General features: G+C 47.6%; 1 protein-coding gene across 2 annotated transcripts in view; it reads left to right on the top strand.

The window, feature by feature from the left end:
• rell1 (RELT like 1) overlaps window positions 1-19,068 on the top strand; it is a 65,563-nt gene extending 46,495 nt beyond the window's left edge. The window contains exons 5-8 of one of the 2 annotated variants that reach the window (XM_064940784.1): window positions 13,992-14,228; window positions 15,415-15,556; window positions 16,713-16,756; window positions 16,865-19,068. In XM_064940784.1, the coding sequence (XP_064796856.1) occupies window positions 13,992-14,228; window positions 15,415-15,556; window positions 16,713-16,745 (412 nt within the window). In that variant the 3' untranslated portion in view covers window positions 16,746-16,756; window positions 16,865-19,068. The remainder of the gene's footprint in view (window positions 1-13,991; window positions 14,229-15,414; window positions 15,557-16,712; window positions 16,757-16,864) is intronic. The other variant, XM_064940785.1, reaches the window with a different exon arrangement.
• Window positions 19,069-19,955: the final 887 nt, after the last annotated feature.

Genomic DNA, 19,955 nt, shown 5'->3' with positions numbered 1-19,955 from the left:
GAGAGAAGAGAAAGGGAGAGGAGGGATGACTGCAGAGAGAGAGAAGAGAAAGGGAGAGGAGGGATGACTGCAGAGAGAGAAGAGAAAGGGAGAGGAGGGATGACTGCAGAGAGAGAAGAGAAAGGGAGAGGAGGGATGACTGCAGAGAGAAGAGAAAGGGAGAGGAGGGATGACTGCAGAGAGAAAGGGAGAGGAGGGATGACTGCAGAGAGAAAGGGAGAGGAGGGATGACTGCAGAGAGAGAGAAGAGAAAGGGAGAGGAGGGATGACTGCAGAGAGAGAAGAGAAAGGGAGAGGAGGGATGACTGCAGAGAGAGAAGAGAAAGGGAGAGGAGGGATGACTGCAGAGAGAAAGAAAGGGAGAGGAGGGATGACTGCAGAGAGAAAGGGAGAGGAGGGATGACTGCAGAGAGAGAAGAGAAAGGGAGAGGAGGGATGACTGCAGAGAGAGAAGAGAAAGGGAGAGGAGGGATGACTGTAGAGAGAGAAGGGAGAGGAGGGATGACTGCAGAGAGAGAGAAGAGAAAGGGAGAGGGGGATGACTGCAGGGAGAGGGATGACTGCAGAGAGAGAAGGGAGAGGAGGGATGACTGCAGAGAGAGGAGGGATGACTGCAGAGAGAGAGAAGAGAAAGGGAGAGGAGGGATGACTGCAGAGAGAGAAGAGAAAGGGAGAGGAGGGATGACTGCAGAGAGAGAAGAGAAAGGGAGAGGAGGGATGACTGCAGAGAGAAGAGAAAGGGAGAGGAGGGATGACTGCAGAGAGAGAGAAAGGGAGAGGAGGGATGACTGCAGAGAGAAAGGGAGAGGAGGGATGACTGCAGAGAGAGAAGAGAAAGGGAGAGGAGGGATGACTGCAGGGAGAGAAGGGAGAGGAGGGATGACTGCAGAGAGAGGAGGGATGACTGCAGAGAGAGAGAAGAGAAAGGGAGAGGAGGGATGACTGCAGAGAGAGAGAAGAGAAAGGGAGAGGAGGGATGACTGCAGAGAGAGAGAAGAGAAAGGGAGAGGAGGGATGACTGCAGAGAGAGAGAAGAGAAAGGGAGAGGAGGGATGACTGCAGAGAGAGAGAAGAGAAAGGGAGAGGAGGGATGACTGCAGAGAGAAGAGAAAGGGAGAGGAGGGATGACTGCAGAGAGAAGAGAAAGGGAGAGGAGGGATGACTGCAGAGAGAAAGGGAGAGGAGGGATGACTGCAGAGAGAGAGAAGAGAAAGGGAGAGGAGGGATGACTGTAGAGAGAGAAGGGAGAGGAGGGATGACTGCAGAGAGAGAGAAGAGAAAGGGAGAGGAGGGATGACTGCAGAGAGAGAAGAGAAAGGGAGAGGAGGGATGACTGCAGAGAGGAGGGATGACTGCAGAGAGAGAGAAGAGAAAGGGAGAGGAGGGATGACTGCAGAGAGAGAGAAGAGAAAGGGAGAGGAGGGATGACTGCAGAGAGAGAGAAGAGAAAGGGAGAGGAGGGATGACTGCAGAGAGAAGAGAAAGGGAGAGGAGGGATGACTGCAGAGAGAAGAGAAAGGGAGAGGAGGGATGACTGCAGAGAGAAAGGGAGAGGAGGGATGACTTCAGAGAGAGAGAAGAGAAAGGGAGAGGAGGGATGACTGTAGAGAGAGAAGGGAGAGGAGGGATGACTGCAGAGAGAGAGAAGAGAAAGGGAGAGGAGGGATGACTGCAGAGAGAGAAGAGAAAGGGAGAGGAGGGATGACTGCAGAGAGAGGAGGGATGACTGCAGAGAGAGAGAAGAGAAAGGGAGAGGAGGGATGACTGCAGAGAGAGAGAAGAGAAAGGGAGAGGAGGGATGACTGCAGAGAGAGAGAAGAGAAAGGGAGAGGAGGGATGACTGCAGAGAGAGAAGAGAAAGGGAGAGGAGGGATGACTGCAGAGAGAGAAGAGAAAGGGAGAGGAGGGATGACTGCAGAGAGAAGAGAAAGGGAGAGGAGGGATGACTGCAGAGAGAAAGGGAGAGGAGGGATGACTGCAGAGAGAAAGGGAGAGGAGGGATGACTGCAGAGAGAGAAGAGAAAGGGAGAGGAGGGATGACTGTAGAGAGAGAGAAGAGAAAGGGAGAGGAGGGATGACTGCAGAGAGAGAGAAGAGAAAGGGAGAGGAGGGATGACTGCAGAGAGAGAGAAGAGAAAGGGAGAGGAGGGATGACTGTAGAGAGAGAAGGGAGAGGAGGGATGACTGCAGAGAGAGAGGAGAGAGGGAGAGGAGGGATGACTGCAGAGAGAGAGGGAGAGGGATGACTGCAGAGAGAGAAGAGAAAGGGAGAGGAGGGATGACTGCAGAGAGAGAAGAGAAAGGGAGAGGAGGGATGACTGCAGAGAGAGAGAAGAGAAAGGGAGAGGAGGGATGACTGCAGAGAGAGAGGAGGGATGACTGCAGAGAGAGAGGAGGGATGACTGCAGAGAGAGAAGAAAAAGGGAGAGGATGGATGACTGCAGAGAGAGAGGGAGAGGAGGGATGACTGCAGAGAGAGAGGGAGAGGAGGGATGACTGCAGAGAAAGAGAGAAGAGAAAGGGAGAGGATGGATGACTGCAGAGAGAGAGAAGAGAAAGTGAGAGGATGGATGACTGCAGAGAGAGAGAGAGAAGAGAAAGGGAGAGGATGGATGACTGCAGAGAGAGAGAAGAGAAAGGGAGAGGATGGATGACTGCAGAGAGAGAGAGAGAAGAGAAAGGGAGAGGAGGGATGACTGCAGAGAGAGAAGAGAAAGGGATGACTGCAGAGAGAGAAGAGAAAGGGAGAGGAGGGATGACTGCAGAGAGAGAGAAGAGAAAGGGAGAGGGATGACTGTAGAGAGAGAGAAGAGAAAGGGAAAGGAGGGATGACTGCAGAGAGGGAGAGAAGGGAGAGGAGGGATGACTGCAGAGAGAGGGAGAGGAGGGATGACTGCAGAGAGAAAGGGAGAGGAGCTATTGTTATGTGTGGGGTGATGGTCAGGATGAATAAATCATAGCGTGTCGAGTCAGGATGAGGTTGCCATGGCATTGGGTGTTCCGGCACAGTCCGCGGGACAGGACACCACAATGTGTGGGTCTCTCAATGTGCTTTATTGGCACGACGTAACGATGTACATATTGCCGAAGCTTATTTGGGATATTTACAATATTAAACTAATAATAATGAACATTGTCAACGGGACAACAGTAACAACCATAACCAACGGGCAAAATAACCCTTGAATAATAACGATATAGAGGACAATGTGCAGGTTGGTTGGTCTGTCAGACACTGTCCCTCATCTTATGGCAGGCAGCAATGTAGTGCGCTGCCAACCAACAGCTCTCTGCGTCCTCCCCCAACAGGACGGGTAGCTTACCCTCATCAGAGAGGTCTTTGAAACCTTGAATAAGGGTTTCAAATTTGGGGAAATGACACTCTCTAATTGTTTAATATATTTTTTAACATTTAGTCAGGAAATGCAGCTCCGTCTCAGGTTCTGCTGTGGTGCAGTGGTTTCACAGCCTTTCCTCTACAGGGAGCCAGGTTTTCCTGTGTCTACCCTTCTCAATGGCAAGGCTGCGCTCACTGAGCCTGTACGCTGTCAAGGTTTTTCTAAGGTTTTGATCAGCAACAACAGTCAAATATTTAGCCACGGTGTACTGTTGATTTAGGGCCAGATAGCACTGCATTTAGCTTTGTGTTTGTGTTTCCCAATAAGCAATATAGTGTTGTTTTGACTGTGTTGTAATTTGGTTTATTCTGATTGCTTGGATGTTCTGGTCCTGAGGCTTCAGTTTGTTAGTAGAACAGGTTAGTGAACTCAGCCCCAGGACCAGCTGGATGAGGGGACTGAGGCTTCAGTGTGTTAGCAGAACGGGTTAATGAACTCAGGACCAGCTGGATGAGGGGACTGAGGCTTCAGTGTGTTAGTAGAACAGGTTAGTGAACTCAGCCCCAGGACCAGCTGGATGAGGGGACTGAGGCTTCAGTTTGTTAGTAGAACAGGTTAGTGAACTTAGGACCAGCTGGATGAGGGGACTGAGGCTTCAGTGTGTTAGTAGAACAGGTTAGTGAACTCAGCCCCAGGACCAGCTGGATGAGGGGACTGAGGCTTCAGTGTGTTAGTAGAACAGGTTTGTGAACTCAGCCCCAGGTCCAGCTGGATGGGGGGACTGAGGCTTCAGTGTGTTAGTAGAACAGGTTAGTGAACTCAGGACCAGCTGGATGAGGGGACTGAGACTTCAGTGTGTTAGTAGAACAGGTTAGTGAACTCAGCCCCAGGACCAGCTGGATGGGGGGACTGAGGCTTCAGTGTGTTAGTAGAACAGGTTAGTGAACTCAGGACCAGCTGGATGAGGGGACTGAGGCTTCAGTGTGTTAGTAGAACAGGTTAGTGAACTCAGGACCAGCTGGATGAGGGGACTGAGGCTTCAGTGTGTTAGTAGAACAGGTTAGTGAACTCAGGACCAGCTGGATGAGGGGACTGAGGCTTCAGTGTGTTAGTAGAACAGGTTAGTGAACTCAGCCCCAGGACCAGCTGGATGGGGGGACTGAGGCTTCAGTGTGTTAGTAGAACAGGTTAGTGAACTCAGGACCAGCTGGATGAGGGGACTGAGGCTTCAGTGTGTTAGTAGAACAGGTTAGTGAACTCAGGACCAGCTGGATGAGGGGACTGAGGCTTCAGTGTGTTAGTAGAACAGGTTAGTGAACTCAGGACCAGCTGGATGAGGGGACTGAGGCTTCAGTGTGTTTGTGAACTCAGGACCAGCTGGATGAGGGGACTGAGGCTTCAGTGTGTTAGTAGAACAGGTTAGTGAACTCAGCCCCAGGTCCAGCTGGATGGGGGGACTGAGGCTTCAGTGTGTTAGTAGAACAGGTTAGTGAACTCAGCCCCAGGACCAGCTGGATGAGGGGACTCTTTTCTTTGCTCAACTCTTGCTATTGCAGGGCTTGGTAGTGATATAGAGGGGAACATTATTTTTTTTTACATGTTTCTAAAATGTAATTGCTCTTTTTTTAGTTATTATTAGTGGATATTGGCCTAATTCTGCCCTGCGTGCATTGTTTGTAGTTTTCCTCTGGACATGTAGGAAAATCTAACAGAACTCAGCATGGAGGGTTTCAATGGGGTATTAGCCAAAAACATTTTTTATTTTTAGACTTAAGTAATTGTAGTGTGTGCAGTACTCTATATATTTAAACCTCAGTAATTATAGTGTGTGCAGTACTCTATATATTTAAACCTCAGTAATTGTAGTGTGTGCAGTACTCTATATATTTAAACCTCAGTAATTGTAGTGTGTGCAGTACTCTATATATTTAAACCTCAGTAATTGTAGTGTGTGCAGTGCTCTATATATTTAAACCTCAGTAATTGTAGTGTGTGCAGTGCTCTATATATTTAAACCTCAGTAATTGTAGTGTGTGCAGTGCTCTATATATTTAAATCTCAGTAATTGTAGTGTGTGCAGTGCTCTATATATTTAAACCTCAGTAATTGTAGTGTGTGCAGTACTCTATATATTTAAACCTCAGTAATTGTAGTGTGTGCAGTACTCTATATATTTAAACCTCAGTAATTGTAGTGTGTGCAGTACTCTATATATTTAAACCTCAGTAATTGTAGTGTGTGCAGTACTCTATATATTTAAACCTCAGTAATTGTAGTGTGTGCAGTGCTCTATATATTTAAACCTCAGTAATTGTAGTGTGTGCAGTGCTCTATATATTTAAACCTCAGTAATTGTAGTGTGTGCAGTGCTCTATATATTTAAACCTCAGTAATTGTAGTGTGTGCAGTGCTCTATATATTTAAACCTCAGTAATTGTAGTGTGTGCAGCACTCTATATATTTAAACCTCAGTAATTGTAGTGTGTGCAGTACTCTATATATTTTGTACCAATTGAGAACTTTGGTCTAATTCTCTGAGATCTGGATCTTCTCTGGAAAATCATTATTTTTGGGGTTAACTGCCAGGGACCAGGTCTCTCTCGCTCTCTCTCGCTCTGTCGCTCTGTCGCTCTCTCTCGCTCTGTCGCTCTGTCGCTCGCTCTGTCGCTGTCTCTCGCTCTGTCGCTCGCTCTGTCGCTCTGTCGCTCGCTCTGTCGCTCTCTCTCGCTCTCGCTCTGTCGCTCTCTCTCGCTCTGTCGCTCTCTCTCGCTCTGTCGCTCTCTCTCGCTCTGTCGCTCTCTCTCGCTCTGTCGCTCTCTCTCGCTCTGTCGCTCTCTCTCTCGCTCTGTCGCTCTCTCTCGCTCTGTCGCTCTCTCTCTCTCTCTCGCTCTGTCGCTCTGTCGCTCGCTCTCGCTCTGTCGCTCGCTCTCGCTCTGTCGCTCGCTCTCGCTCTGTCGCTCGCTCTCGCTCTGTCGCTCGCTCTCGCTCTGTCGCTCGCTCTGTCGCTCGCTCTCGCTCGCTCTCTCTCTGTCGCTCGCTCTCTCTCTGTCGCTCGCTCTCGCTCTGTCGCTCGCTGTCGCTCTCTCTCGCTCTGTCGCTCTCTCTCGCTCTGTCGCTCTCTCTCGCTCTGTCGCTCTCTGTCGCTCTGTCGCTCTCTCTGTCGCTCGCTCTCGCTCTGTCGCTCGCTCTCGCTCTGTCGCGCTCTGTCGCTTTCTCTCGCTCTGTCGCTCTCTCTGTCGCTCTCTCTGTCGCTCTCTCTGTCGCTCTCTCTCGCTCTGTCGCTCTCTCTCGCTCTGTCGCTCTCTCTCGCTCTGTCGCTCTCTCTGTCGCTCGCTCTCGCTCTGTCGCTCGCTCTCGCTCTGTCGCTCTGTCGCTCTCTCTCGCTCTGTCGCTCTCTCTCGCTCTGTCGCTCGCTCTCGCTCTGTCGCTCGCTCTCTCTCTGTCGCTCGCTCTCTCTCTGTCGCTCGCTCTCTCTCTGTCGCTCGCTCTCGCTCTGTCGCTCGCTGTCGCTCTGTCGCTCTCTCTCGCTCTGTCGCTCGCTCTCGCTCTGTCGCTCTCTCTCGCTCTGTCGCTCTCTCTCGCTCTGTCGCTCTCGCTCTGTCGCTCGCTCTCGCTCTGTCGCTCGCTCTCGCTCTGTCGCTCGCTCTCGCTCTGTCGCTCGCTCTCGCTCTGTCGCTCGCTCTCTCTCTGTCGCTCGCTCTCTCTCTGTCGCTCGCTCTCGCTCTGTCGCTCGCTCTCGCTCTGTCGCTCGCTGTCGCTCTGTCGCTCTCTCTCGCTCTGTCGCTCTCTCTCGCTCTGTCGCTCTCTGTCGCTCTGTCGCTCTCTCTGTCGCTCGCTCTCGCTCTGTCGCTCGCTCTCGCTCTGTCGCTCGCTCTCGCTCTGTCGCTCGCTCTCGCTCTGTCGCGCTCTGTCGCTTTCTCTCGCTCTGTCGCTCTGTCGCTCTCTCTGTCGCTCTCTCTGTCGCTCTCTCTCGCTCTGTCGCTCGCTCTCTCTCTGTCGCTCGCTCTCTCTCTGTCGCTCGCTCTCTCTCTGTCGCTCGCTCTCTCTCTGTCGCTCGCTCTCGCTCTGTCGCTCGCTCTCGCTCTGTCGCTCTGTCGCTCTCTCTCGCTCTGTCGCTCTCTCTCGCTCTGTCGCTCTCTCTCGCTCTGTCGCTCTCTCTCGCTCTGTCGCTCTCTCTCGCTCTGTCGCTCTCTGTCGCTCGCTCTCTCTCTGTTGCTCTGTTGCTCTCGCTCTGTCGCTCGCTCTCTCTCTGTTGCTCTGTCGCTCTCGCTCTCTTGCTCGCTTTCTCTCTTGCTGTCGCTGTTTCTCTATCTCTGGATGCAGTATTTAACTTCCTGTCCTGGACTTGCTGCAGTGCTCTCCCTCTCTCTGATCATTAATCCACACACCCAGTCCTGTTACTGTGCACCATCCCTCTGTCTACATGTCTTCTCTGTTTCTTCCTGTTGTCCTCAGTTTTATCTTCCTTTCTGACCCCCCCGTCTCTTCAGCTGACTAAGTGTCTTGCGACAAACTAACCTATTTCTTTCAAGTCGCTCTCTTCCCTCTCTAGCCCTCTTTATCTATGTATCTCTCTCCCTCGTCCTCCTCTCTCTCTCCCTCGTCCTCCTCTCTCTCTCCCTCGTCCTCCTCTCTCTCTCTCTCTCTCTCTCTCTCTCTCCTTCATCAGCCAAAGCTTCCAGGACAATTTCCAAATGCTATGGTAATGGAGACAAATAAAAGTGTGGTGCTCTGATTCCCGCAGGCGCAAACAGCCGTCTCTGACACCACTTAAGTCCTTACACTCTACAGTCCATAGAGTGATAGACAGTACAGTCCTCTACCCCAGGGGAACACACATTGGGTTAGTGATAGACAGTACAGTCCTCTCTACACCAGGAGAACACACATTGGGTTAGTGATAGACAGTACAGTCCTCTACCCCAGGGGAACACACATTGGGTTAGTGATAGACAGTACAGTCCTCTACACCAGGGGAACACACATTGGGTTAGTGATAGACAGTACAGTCCTCTACACCAGGACAACACACATTGGGTTAGTGATAGACAGTACAGTCCTCTACACCAGGAGAACACACATTGGGTTAGTGATAGACAGTACAGTCCTCTCTACACCAGGACAACACACATTGGGTTAGTGATAGACAGTACAGTCCTCTACACCAGGGGAACACACATTGGGTTAGTGATAGACAGTACAGTCCTCTACACCAGGACAACACACATTGGGTTAGTGATAGACAGTACAGTCCTCTACACCAGGAGAACACACATTGGGTTAGTGATAGACAGTACAGTCCTCTACACCAGGGGAACACACATTGGGTTAGTGATAGACAGTACAGTCCTCTCTACACCAGGGGAACACACATTGGGTTAGTGATAGACAGTACAGTCCTCTCTACACCAGGACAACACACATTGGGTTAGTGATAGACAGTACAGTCCTCTACACCAGGAGAACACACATTGGGTTAGTGATAGACAGTACAGTCCTCTCTACCCCAGGGGAACACACATTGGGTTAGTGATAGACAGTACAATCCTCTCTACACCAGGGGAACACACATTGGGTTAGTGATAGACAGTACAGTCCTCTCTACACCAGGACAACACACATTGGGTTAGTGATAGACAGTACAGTCCTCTCTACACCAGGACAACACACATTGGGTTAGTGATAGACAGTACAGTCCTCTCTACACCAGGACAACACACATTGGGTTAGTGATAGACAGTACAGTCCTCTACACCAGGGGAACACACATTGGGTTAGTGATAGACAGTACAGTCCTCTACCCCAGGGGAACACACATTGGGTTAGTGATAGACAGTACAGTCCTCCACACCAGGAGAACACACATTGGGTTAGTGATAGACAGTACAGTCCTCTCTACACCAGGACAACACACATTGGGTTAGTGATAGACAGTACAGTCCTCTCTACACCAGGGGAACACACATTGGGTTAGTGATAGACAGTACAGTCCTCTCTACACCAGGACAACACACATTGGGTTAGTGATAGACAGTACAGTCCTCTCTACACCAGGACAACACACATTGGGTTAGTGATAGACAGTACAGTCCTCTCTACACCAGGACAACACACATTGGGTTAGTGATAGACAGTACAGTCCTCTCTACACCAGGACAACACACATTGGGTTAGTGATAGACAGTACAGTCCTCTCTACACCAGGACAACACACATTGTGTTAGTGATAGACAGTACAGTCCTCTCTACCCCAGGGGAACACACATTGGGTTAGTGATAGACAGTACAGTCCTCTCTACACCAGGACAACACACATTGGGTTAGTGATAGACAGTACAGTCCTCTCTACACCAGGGGAACACACATTGGGTTAGTGATAGACAGTACAGTCCTCTACACCAGGAGAACACACATTGGGTTAGTGATAGACAGTACAGTCCTCTCTACACCAGGAGAACACACATTGGGTTAGTGATAGACAGTACAGTCCTCTACACCAGGACAACACACATTGGGTTAGTGATAGACAGTACAGTCCTCTACACCAGGGGAACACACATTGGGTTAGTGATAGACAGTACAGTCCTCTCTACACCAGGAGAACACACATTGGGTTAGTGATAGACAGTACAGTCCTCTACACCAGGACAACACACATTGGGTTAGTGATAGACAGTACAGTCCTCTACCCCAGGGGAACACACATTGGGTTAGTGATAGACAGTACAGTCCTCCACACCAGGAGAACACACATTGGGTTAGTGATAGACAGTACAGTCCTCTCTACACCAGGACAACACACATTGGGTTAGTGATAGACAGTACAGTCCTCTCTACACCAGGGGAACACACATTGGGTTAGTGATAGACAGTACAGTCCTCTCTACACCAGGACAACACACATTGGGTTAGTGATAGACAGTACAGTCCTCTCTACACCAGGGGAACACACATTGGGTTAGTGATAGACAGTACAGTCCTCTCTACACCAGGACAACACACATTGGGTTAGTGATAGACAGTACAGTCCTCTCTACACCAGGACAACACACATTGGGTTAGTGATAGACAGTACAGTCCTCTCTACACCAGGACAACACACATTGGGTTAGTGATAGACAGTACAGTCCTCTCTACACCAGGGGAACACACATTGGGTTAGTGATAGACAGTACAGTCCTCTCTACCCCAGGGGAACACACATTGGGTTAGTGATAGACAGTACAGTCCTCTCTACACCAGGACAACACACATTGGGTTAGTGATAGACAGTACAGTCCTCTCTACACCAGGGGAACACACATTGGGTTAGTGATAGACAGTACAGTCCTCTACACCAGGAGAACACACATTGGGTTAGTGATAGACAGTACAGTCCTCTACCCCAGGACAACACACATTGGGTTAGTGATAGACAGTACAGTCCTCTACACCAGGACAACACACATTGGGTTAGTGATAGACAGTACAGTCCTCTACCCCAGGACAACACACATTGTATGTGAACACTCATCAGACTGTGGGATGGGTAGACTAGTGTAAAGACTGTGGGATGTGTAGACTAGTGTAAAGACTGTGGGATGGGTAGACTAGTGTAAAGACTGTGGGATGTGTAGACTAGTGTAAAGACTGTGGGATGTGTAGACTAGTGTAAAGACTGTGGGATGTGTAGACTAGTGTAAAGACTGTGGGATGTGTAGACTAGTGTAAAGACTGTGGGATGTGTAGACTAGTGTAAAGACTGTGGGATGTGTAGACTAGTGTAAAGACTGTGGGATGTGTAGACTAGTGTAAAGACTGTGGGATGGGTAGACTAGTGTAAAGACTGTGGGATGTGTAGACTAGTGTAAGGATTGGGATGTGTAGACTAGTGTAAAGACTGTGGGATGGGTAGACTAGTGTAAAGACTGTGGGATGTGTAGACTAGTGTAAGGACTGGGATGGGTAGACTAGTGTAAAGACTGTGGGATGTGTAGACTAGTGTAAAGACTGTGGGATGTGTAGACTAGTGTAAGGACTGGGATGGGTAGACTAGTGTAGAGACTGTGGGATGGGTAGACTAGTGTAAAGACTGTGGGATGTGTAGACTAGTGTAAAGACTGTGGGATGTGTAGACTAGTGTAAAGACTGTGGGATGGGTAGACTAGTGTAAAGACTGTGGGATGGGTAGACTTTCGCTAAATGTAAAGACTGTGGGATGGGTAGACTAGTGTAAAGACTGGGATGGGTAGACTAGTGTAAAGACTGTGGGATGGGTAAACTAGTGTAAGGACTGGGATGGGTAGACTAGTGTAAAGACTGTGGGATGGGTAGACTAGTGTAAAGACTGTGGGATGTGTAGACTAGTGTAAAGACTGTGGGATGGGTAGACTAGTGTAGAGACTGTGGGATGGGTAGACTAGTGTAGAGACTGTGGGATGGGTAGACTAGTGTAAAGACTGTGGGATGTGTAGACTAGTGTAAAGACTGTGGGATGTGTAGACTAGTGTAAAGACTGTGGGATGTGTAGACTTTCACTAGTGTAAAGACTGTGGGATGGGTAGACTTTCGCTAGTGTAAAGACTGGGATGGGTAGACTAGTGTAGAGACTGTGGGATGGGTAGACTAGTGTAAAGACTGTGGGATGGGTAGACTAGTGTAAAGACTGTGGGATGGGTAGACTAGTGTAAAGACTGTGGGATGGGTAGACTAGTGTAAAGACTGTGGGATGGGTAGACTAGTGTAAAGACTGTGGGATGGGTAGACTTTCGCTAAATGTAAAGACTGGGATGTGTAGACTAGTGTAAAGACTGTGGGATGGGTAGACTAGTGTAGAGACCGTGTGATGGGTAGACTAGTGTAGAGACTGTGGGATGGGTAGACTAGTGTAAAGACTGTGGGATGGGTAGACTAGTGTAAAGACTGTGGGATGGGTAGACTAGTGTAAAGACTGTGGGATGGGTAGACTAGTGTAAAGACTGTGGGATGGGTAGACTAGTGTAAAGACTGTGGGATGGGTAGACTGGTGTAAAGACTGTGGGATGGGTAGACTAGTGTAAAGACTGTGGGATGGGTAGACTAGTGTAAAGACTGTGGGATGGGTAGACTGGTGTAAAGACTGTGGGATGGGTAGACTAGTGTAAAGACTAGGATGGGTAGACTAGTGTAAAGACTGTGGGACGGGTAGACTAGTGTAAAGACTGTGGGATGGGTAGACTTTCGCTAAGTGTAAAGACTGTGGGATGGGTAGACTTTCGCTAAATGTAGAGACTGTGGGATGGGTAGACTTTCGCTAAATGTAGAGACTGTGGGATGGGTAGACTTTCGCTAAATGTAGAGACTGTGGGATGGGTAGACTTTCGCTAAATGTAGAGACTGTGGGATGGGTAGACTTTTGCTAGTGTAAAGACTGTGGGATGTGTAGACTAGTGTAAGGATTGGGATGGGTAGACTAGTGTAAAGACTGTGGGATGGGTAGACTAGTGTAGAGACTGTGGGATGTGTAGACTAGTGTAGAGACTGTGGGATGGGTAGACTAGTGTAGAGACTGTGGGATGGGTAGACTAGTGTAAAGACTGTGGGATGTGTAGACTAGTGTAAGGACTGGGATGGGTAGACTAGTGTAAAGACTGTGGGATGTGTAGACTAGTGTAAAGACTGGGATGTGTAGACTAGTGTAAGGACTGGGATGGGTAGACTAGTGTAGAGACTGTGGGATGGGTAGACTAGTGTAAAGACTGTGGGATGGGTAGACTAGTGTAAAGACTGTGGGATGTGTAGACTAGTGTAAAGACTGTGGGATGTGTAGACTAGTGTAAAGACTGTGGGATGGGTAGACTAGTGTAAAGACTGTGGGATGGGTAGACTTTCGCTAAATGTAAAGACTGTGGGATGGGTAGACTAGTGTAAAGACTGTGGGATGTGTAGACTAGTGTAAAGACTGTGGGATGTGTAGACTAGTGTAAAGACTGTGGGATGTGTAGACTAGTGTAAAGACTCTGGGATGTGTAGACTAGTGTAAAGACTGTGGGATGGGTAGACTAGTGTAGAGACTGTGGGATGGGTAGACTAGTGTAAAGACTGTGGGATGGGTAGACTAGTGTAGAGACTGTGGGATGGGTAGACTAGTGTAAAGACTGTGGGATGGGTAGACTAGTGTAAAGACTGTGGGATGGGTAGACTAGTGTAGAGACTGTGGGATGGGTAGACTAGTGTAAAGACTGTGGGATGGGTAGACTAGTGTAAAGACTGTGGGATGGGTAGACTTTCGCTAAATGTAAAGACTGGGATGTGTAGACTAGTGTAAAGACTGTGGGATGGGTAGACTAGTGTAAAGACTGTGGGATGGGTAGACTAGTGTAAAGACTGGGATGGGTAGACTAGTGTAAAGACTGTGGGACGGGTAGACTAGTGTAAAGACTGTGGGATGGGTAGACTTTCGCTAAATGTAGAGACTGTGGGATGGGTAGACTTTCGCTAAATGTAGAGACTGTGGGATGGGTAGACTTTCGCTAGTATAAAGACTGTGGGATGGGTAGACTTTCGCTAAATGTAGAGACTGTGGGATGGGTAGACTTTCGCTAAATGTAAAGACTGTGGGATGGGTAGACTAGTGTAAAGACTGTGTCTGTATCACCAGTTTGCTTAAAGCTTCTTCCTCCTTTTCCTCCACAGCCCACCGCTGACTCCCACCTCCCCCACCCTCCCAGTGACCCCCGTCTCGCCTCGCGTCCCGGCCGGACTTGCCAGACACACCTGCAACCACCTGCACACCATCGGCGGCATGGGGGGCCTCAGCAGCGTCTGCAACCGCTGCAATCACAAAAAGTGGCCCCTGATGAGGCGCGTGTCCACCAGGAGGATAGCAGACAGGAGGAGCCACGGAGAGGTCACGGTGTTGGCTGTGGGGAGGTGAGAGATCATAAGTGGTTTCAATGTATTTGATACCATTCTGCTCCCAACTGTTTTCCCCCGAGCCCATCCTTCCCAATTAAGGTGCCACCAACCTCCTGTGGACTATAGAGAAGTCTTGTCTGTGTGAGAGGGATGACTGTGTGCGCGCACGCGTTTGAATTATTTTTCTCTCAGAGAGCCAGTTGAAGTGAAGTGTATCAAGCCATCCTCCCTGCCTGCTTCCGGGCCTGTAGACGAGCTGATCTGAATGCAGAGGGACCTGGTGCTTTTTCATTAGCTCATCCAGATAAATGGAAGTGTATGTACGGGGCCACACTGAGCAGGGAGGGAATAGCCATTACCTGATTTTAATTGAATCTGTGTAGTGCCGTGCCAGAGTGATGTCTTGTGTTGAGCATCATAACATGGGGCGGCAGGGTAGTCTAGTGGTTAGAGCGTTGGACTAGTAACCGGAAGGTTGCGACTTCAAACCCCCGAGCTGACAAGGTACAAATCTGTCGTTCTGCCCCTGAACAGGCAGTTAACCCACTGTTCCCAGGCCGTCATTGAAAATAAGAATTTGTTCTTAACTGACTTGCCTAGTTAAATAAAGCTAAAATAAATAAAACATAGGCCCTGGTCCAAGAGGTCCTATAGCGCCATTAACAGCACGCTATTTTATAATCTTCTGGTACTGATGCCCGGACCGGTTTGGGTTTTCACTTCTACATCACGTCAATCAGTGTAGATGAAGGTGGAGGAGACATGCTAAAGAATGATTTTTAGGGGCCTCCCGAGTGGTGCAGTGGTCTAAGGCCCTGCATCGCAGTGCTAGCTGAGCCACTAGAGAGCCTGGTTCGAGTCCAGGCTCTGTCGCAGCCGACCGGGAGACCCATGGGGGCGGCGCACAGTTGGCTCAGAGTCGTCCGGGTTAGGGGAGGGTTTGGCCGGCAGGGATGTCCCTGTCCCGTTTGCGCACCAGCGACTCCTGTGGCGGGACGAGCGCAGTGCACGCTGACACGGTCGCCAGGTGTACGGTGTCGCCTCAGAAGCGTATGTGCGCCTGGCTTCAGAAGAGATCGATGGATATATATATTCTAATAGTTGTCTGAGTAGTTGATTTCTCCAGTTATTGTCAGTTGCATGTTGATTCCCATGGTGTTATGTCCTCTTTATCACCAGTGTTATGATCTGTCCCTGCCAGGTTCCGGGTTACAAAGTGTGACAAGGAGAGGCCCGTCAGAGACAGGAGGACCATGCTCAGCACTGACTCCAACGGGAGTATGCCCGCGTCGCCCACGGAGAAGGAACCCTTGGAGAGCAGGACCATCTCTGAGTCACATCAGGTCTGTCTGAGAGTGACAATCAATCAGATTCACCCGGGTGCACATTCAATCAGATTCACCCGGGTACACACTCAATCAGATTCACCCGGGTACACACTCAATCAGATTCACCCGGGTACACACGCAATCAGATTCACCCGGGTACACATTCAATCAGATTCACCCGGGTACACATTCAATCAGATTCACCCGGGTACACATTCAATCAGATTCACCCGGGTACACACTCAATCAGATTCACCCAGGTACACATTCAATCAGATTCACCCGGTACACATTCAATCAGATTCACCCAGGTACACACTCAATCAGATTCACCCGGTACACATTCAATCAGATTCACCCGGTACACACACATTCAATCAGATTCACCCGGTACACATTCAATCAGATTCACCCGGGTACACATTCAATCAGATTCACCCGGGTACACATTCAATCAGATTCACCCGGGTACACATTCAATCAGATTCACCCGGGTACACACTCAATCAGATTCACCCGGGTACACATTCAATCAGATTCACCCGGGTACACATTCAATCAGATTCACCCGGGTACACATTCAATCAGATTCACATTCAATCAGATTCACATTCAATCAGATTCACCCGGGTACACACTCAATCAGATTCACATTCAATCAGATTCACATTCAATCAGATTCACCCGGGTACACACTCAATCAGATTCACCCGGGTACACACTCAATCAGATTCACCCGGGTACACATTCAATCAGATTCACATTCAATCAGATTCACCCGGGTACACATTCAATCGGGTACACATTCAATCAGATTCACCCGGGTACACATTCAATAGGGCATGTCTATAGTGACATGGACCAAACTCCCAGGCATTTCTGTATTTGAATAGAGTCTGTATTTGAGGCATTTTTCATTGTAACTTCCCGCATTGACTAGGTACCGGCACCCCCTGTATATAGCCTTGCTATTGTTACCTTTTTTAAAATATTTTTCACTTCAGTTTATTTGGTAAAGATTTACTTAACCAACAGTGCAGTTCAAGAAGAGTTAAAGGCTTGTAAGTCAGCTTTTCACGGTCGACACGTGTTGTATTCGGCGCATGTGACAAAGTTTGATTTGAAATGTGAATTTACTGAAGTGTGATTTTCCTCCTCCCCTTTCCGTTAGGATCAGAAGGAAGGCGGGGCTGATCCAAAGTGACAGGAACTAAGGTGACTTTATATTGGGCTCCAAAGTTCTATCCAAGATGGTTTATCTGGGCCACCTTAAGTAACATGTTCCAAACTCCTTTTGATAAAATGTCCTCATTTCCTCTACAGACCAGCGCATGGCTTCCTGAAGAGAGCCAAGGGGGGAAATATGATCATTTGCAACACTTTTTAAACCCAGAATCGGACCGTAGACAAGCATCGGCGCGCGAAGAGCAGCAGAGGCGATCCAGGGTTAGATCCCTCCCCGTCCCGTCTCCTTTGATGGTCAGACGAGAGAAGACAACGGTGTTGATGGTGAATTAGAGGATGAAGATGAGACCAGTTACTCTCTCTCTCTCTCTATCAAACTTGGCCCTCTGTCTCGGGCAGGGTAGCGGAAAGGGTGTCTAGTATGACGTGTTAGAAAGAGCCATTGTGCCGTTCATCAGACAGTGAGTCACTGGTAGTGTCCCCCCCCTCCCCCCCACACCCTCTCGTCACCAAAGATGTGGAAACCACCACCAAGCGTTAATGATTGATATATTTTTTTTTCTTCCCGATTCTGCTGCCAAGGAGGAAAACCACAAACGCTCACCTGACCAGGAAGGTGAGATTGCATTGGGGGTTGTGTGAGCCAAGAGCCAATAAACTGTGCACTGTGTTGGCGCCAAATACACATCTACTAAAGGTACAATCTCTGCCTTGCCTTCACGTCCACTTCTGACCCCCTGGGCAAAGACGGGTCGAATCCAAGTTGTTTCCACCTCATTTAAACCCCCAGAATCTATCATGACGTTGAATCAACGTGAAAAACTAGTTAGATTTGCAAAAAGTCATCAACGTAAGGGAATTTTATAAAAAAAAAAAATTTAAAAAATCACCCGACTTTGAACCTAAATCCAGTGACATAGTGATTTATTTGTATTTTTTTACGTTAGTTGACAACTCAACCAATAATAAATCAAAACTAGATGTTGAACTGACCGCTTCCAATTGGCTCACTTCCTCCCCTCCCCTGTAACTATTCCCCAGGTCGTTGTTGTAAATGAGGTGTTCTCAGGACGATCTAGCCCCCCCCCCTTCTTCTAGAACTCCAATGGAGTACATTAACTAGGTTTATATGGTGAGGAGAAATTTCCTCATCACTTTTTTTTTTTTTAATGAATGAATCTTTTGGTTGTCACGGTGACGTATGGAACCTCTTCTGATTCCACCCCAATGAAACTACCTATTTTGATTGGTCATTGACTCGTCTCTTTGCCAATATCACGTATGGTTGCTATTCAAAGGAGCTGAACAAATCCATTTTAAACTTCAGTAGGAGGCCTTTAAAATGATCGATGCACAGACAGTCTTCGTCGGAAACAGCTAGAAGCAGCTGTCTTGTGTGTCTCACTGAGTTTGAGTACGGTGGGGATGTACACTTTGTGTGAGAGAATTTTTTTTCGTGTGTGTGTATTTTTCAACGTGAATCATGAGGTCAAATGTCTTGTTTTCTATGGTGAATAACGTTGTTTTTCCAGGTCTTGGATACATGAACATTAACTTTAGGAGAAAATAAAACTATTTTTAAAAATCTAGAACAGGAGCTGAACCAAAATTATTATACAATGCAAAAAAATATATATATTTCTCAGTGAGGAAAAAGTAATGTCTTGTGTTAAAATGTCATTTATACTGTAACAATTAATCTATTGATTCACATTTGCCATGAATTGTAAACAAATATCAAAGTATGTTAAAATGAACAGTGTTTCAAATGAACCCATACCAAAGCCAAAACTATTTTCTGGGCGGGATGACTTTTTAAGCTTTCCATTCGTCCATGAGTAGGCCTACATTGAGCAAACCTGAACAACGTACAACGAACGGTACTCCAATCCAAAATCTACCATCAGACATAAAACAAACGAAAAGGGTTTCAACCGTCTAAAAGTATTCCCTGTGAACGTCTCCTCTCCTCGCAGATGAAGGAAGAAGAGACCAATCTACTTTAGGATTTCGAGGCATGTCGGACCTTTTTTGGCGAATTTTAAAACTGGAATGGCTTTCATCTTAAGAGCTTTAATATCAATATATTTAAAAAAAAAAAAATGCTTTGAGGATTTTTTTTTTTCAAAAAGCATCTGTTTATGTGAAATAGGAATGTTTTGAGTGTCTGGACCTATTCAGTATAATTCAATGTGTTTTGTTATTTGCTCTCATGTTTGCTTTGTAGACTGTATTGTCTTATCAAAACCTTTTAAACTGTCGTATGAAAATGTATTTAAAAAATAAAGCAAACTGACTGAAAAAAAACCGTTTAATGTTTTTGCCATTTTATGTTGACAGTTGACACTAATAAAATAAAATACTATAGAATTTAATGAGACTGTTTTTGAGAGAGATATGTGTTTTTAACTAATTTAAATTAATTAAACCATCTCTGTGTTTTGAAGTCTTCCCTTCAGTCATCTTTTCTATTCTTCCTCATCCCCTCTATCACATTGTCTATTTTCAGTATTCAATAACCTGTCATTTCTCTCTCTCCATTTCCCGCCCTCCTCGTGATTACTTATCGCGGTCGTTTTTAATAGATGTTCTTTCCTTTGTCTTGATGTCATAGTGTTGCCAGATGGAGGTGGTGATGAGATGGTTTTTTTTGATCAGGTGCTTCTGACTTAGTGACTGACAATCAAATTCATTACCTACACACACACACACACACACTGTTTCCATGGAGTTTGTGTGACTGTTGCATCTGTCCTTTTTGTTGTTGTTGAGAGAGTGGAACAATATCCGTAGGCGTGTTATTAGTTCTGTAACACTACTCCCCACACCACACTACAGGACATGGGATAGCATCGAGAGGACCTTCAGCAAATATTGACTCTGGTCTTGTTTGCCCTCGCTCTTACCTTGGACAAACTGGTGACACCCATCTTTCTTTCTCTCTCTCTCTCTCTCTCCCGTTCAATAGTCTTTGTTCACATGATGTCACAAACGTACATGATAATCTTTGTTCACATGTCATTACCGTACATAATGCAATAGAAATATTAAGAGGACACTTTAAATCAATAACCCGAATATCATCCCACTAGGACCGTCTCCTCTCTGCTTTACGGAGCCGGCTGCTCAGTGCTGCAGGGCTGTGTTCATAAGGTCACTACAGTACCAATGTGACTCATGTTGACATGCCATTTTGTATCGTGTATCATTAGTAACATTGGATTTATCA

Source organism: Oncorhynchus masou, chromosome 27 (assembly GCF_036934945.1).
Source record: "Oncorhynchus masou masou isolate Uvic2021 chromosome 27, UVic_Omas_1.1, whole genome shotgun sequence".
Taxonomy (NCBI): Eukaryota; Metazoa; Chordata; class Actinopteri; order Salmoniformes; family Salmonidae; genus Oncorhynchus; species Oncorhynchus masou.
Note: the sequence above shows the minus strand (reverse complement) of the source record. Positions and strands in the feature narration are given on the sequence as shown.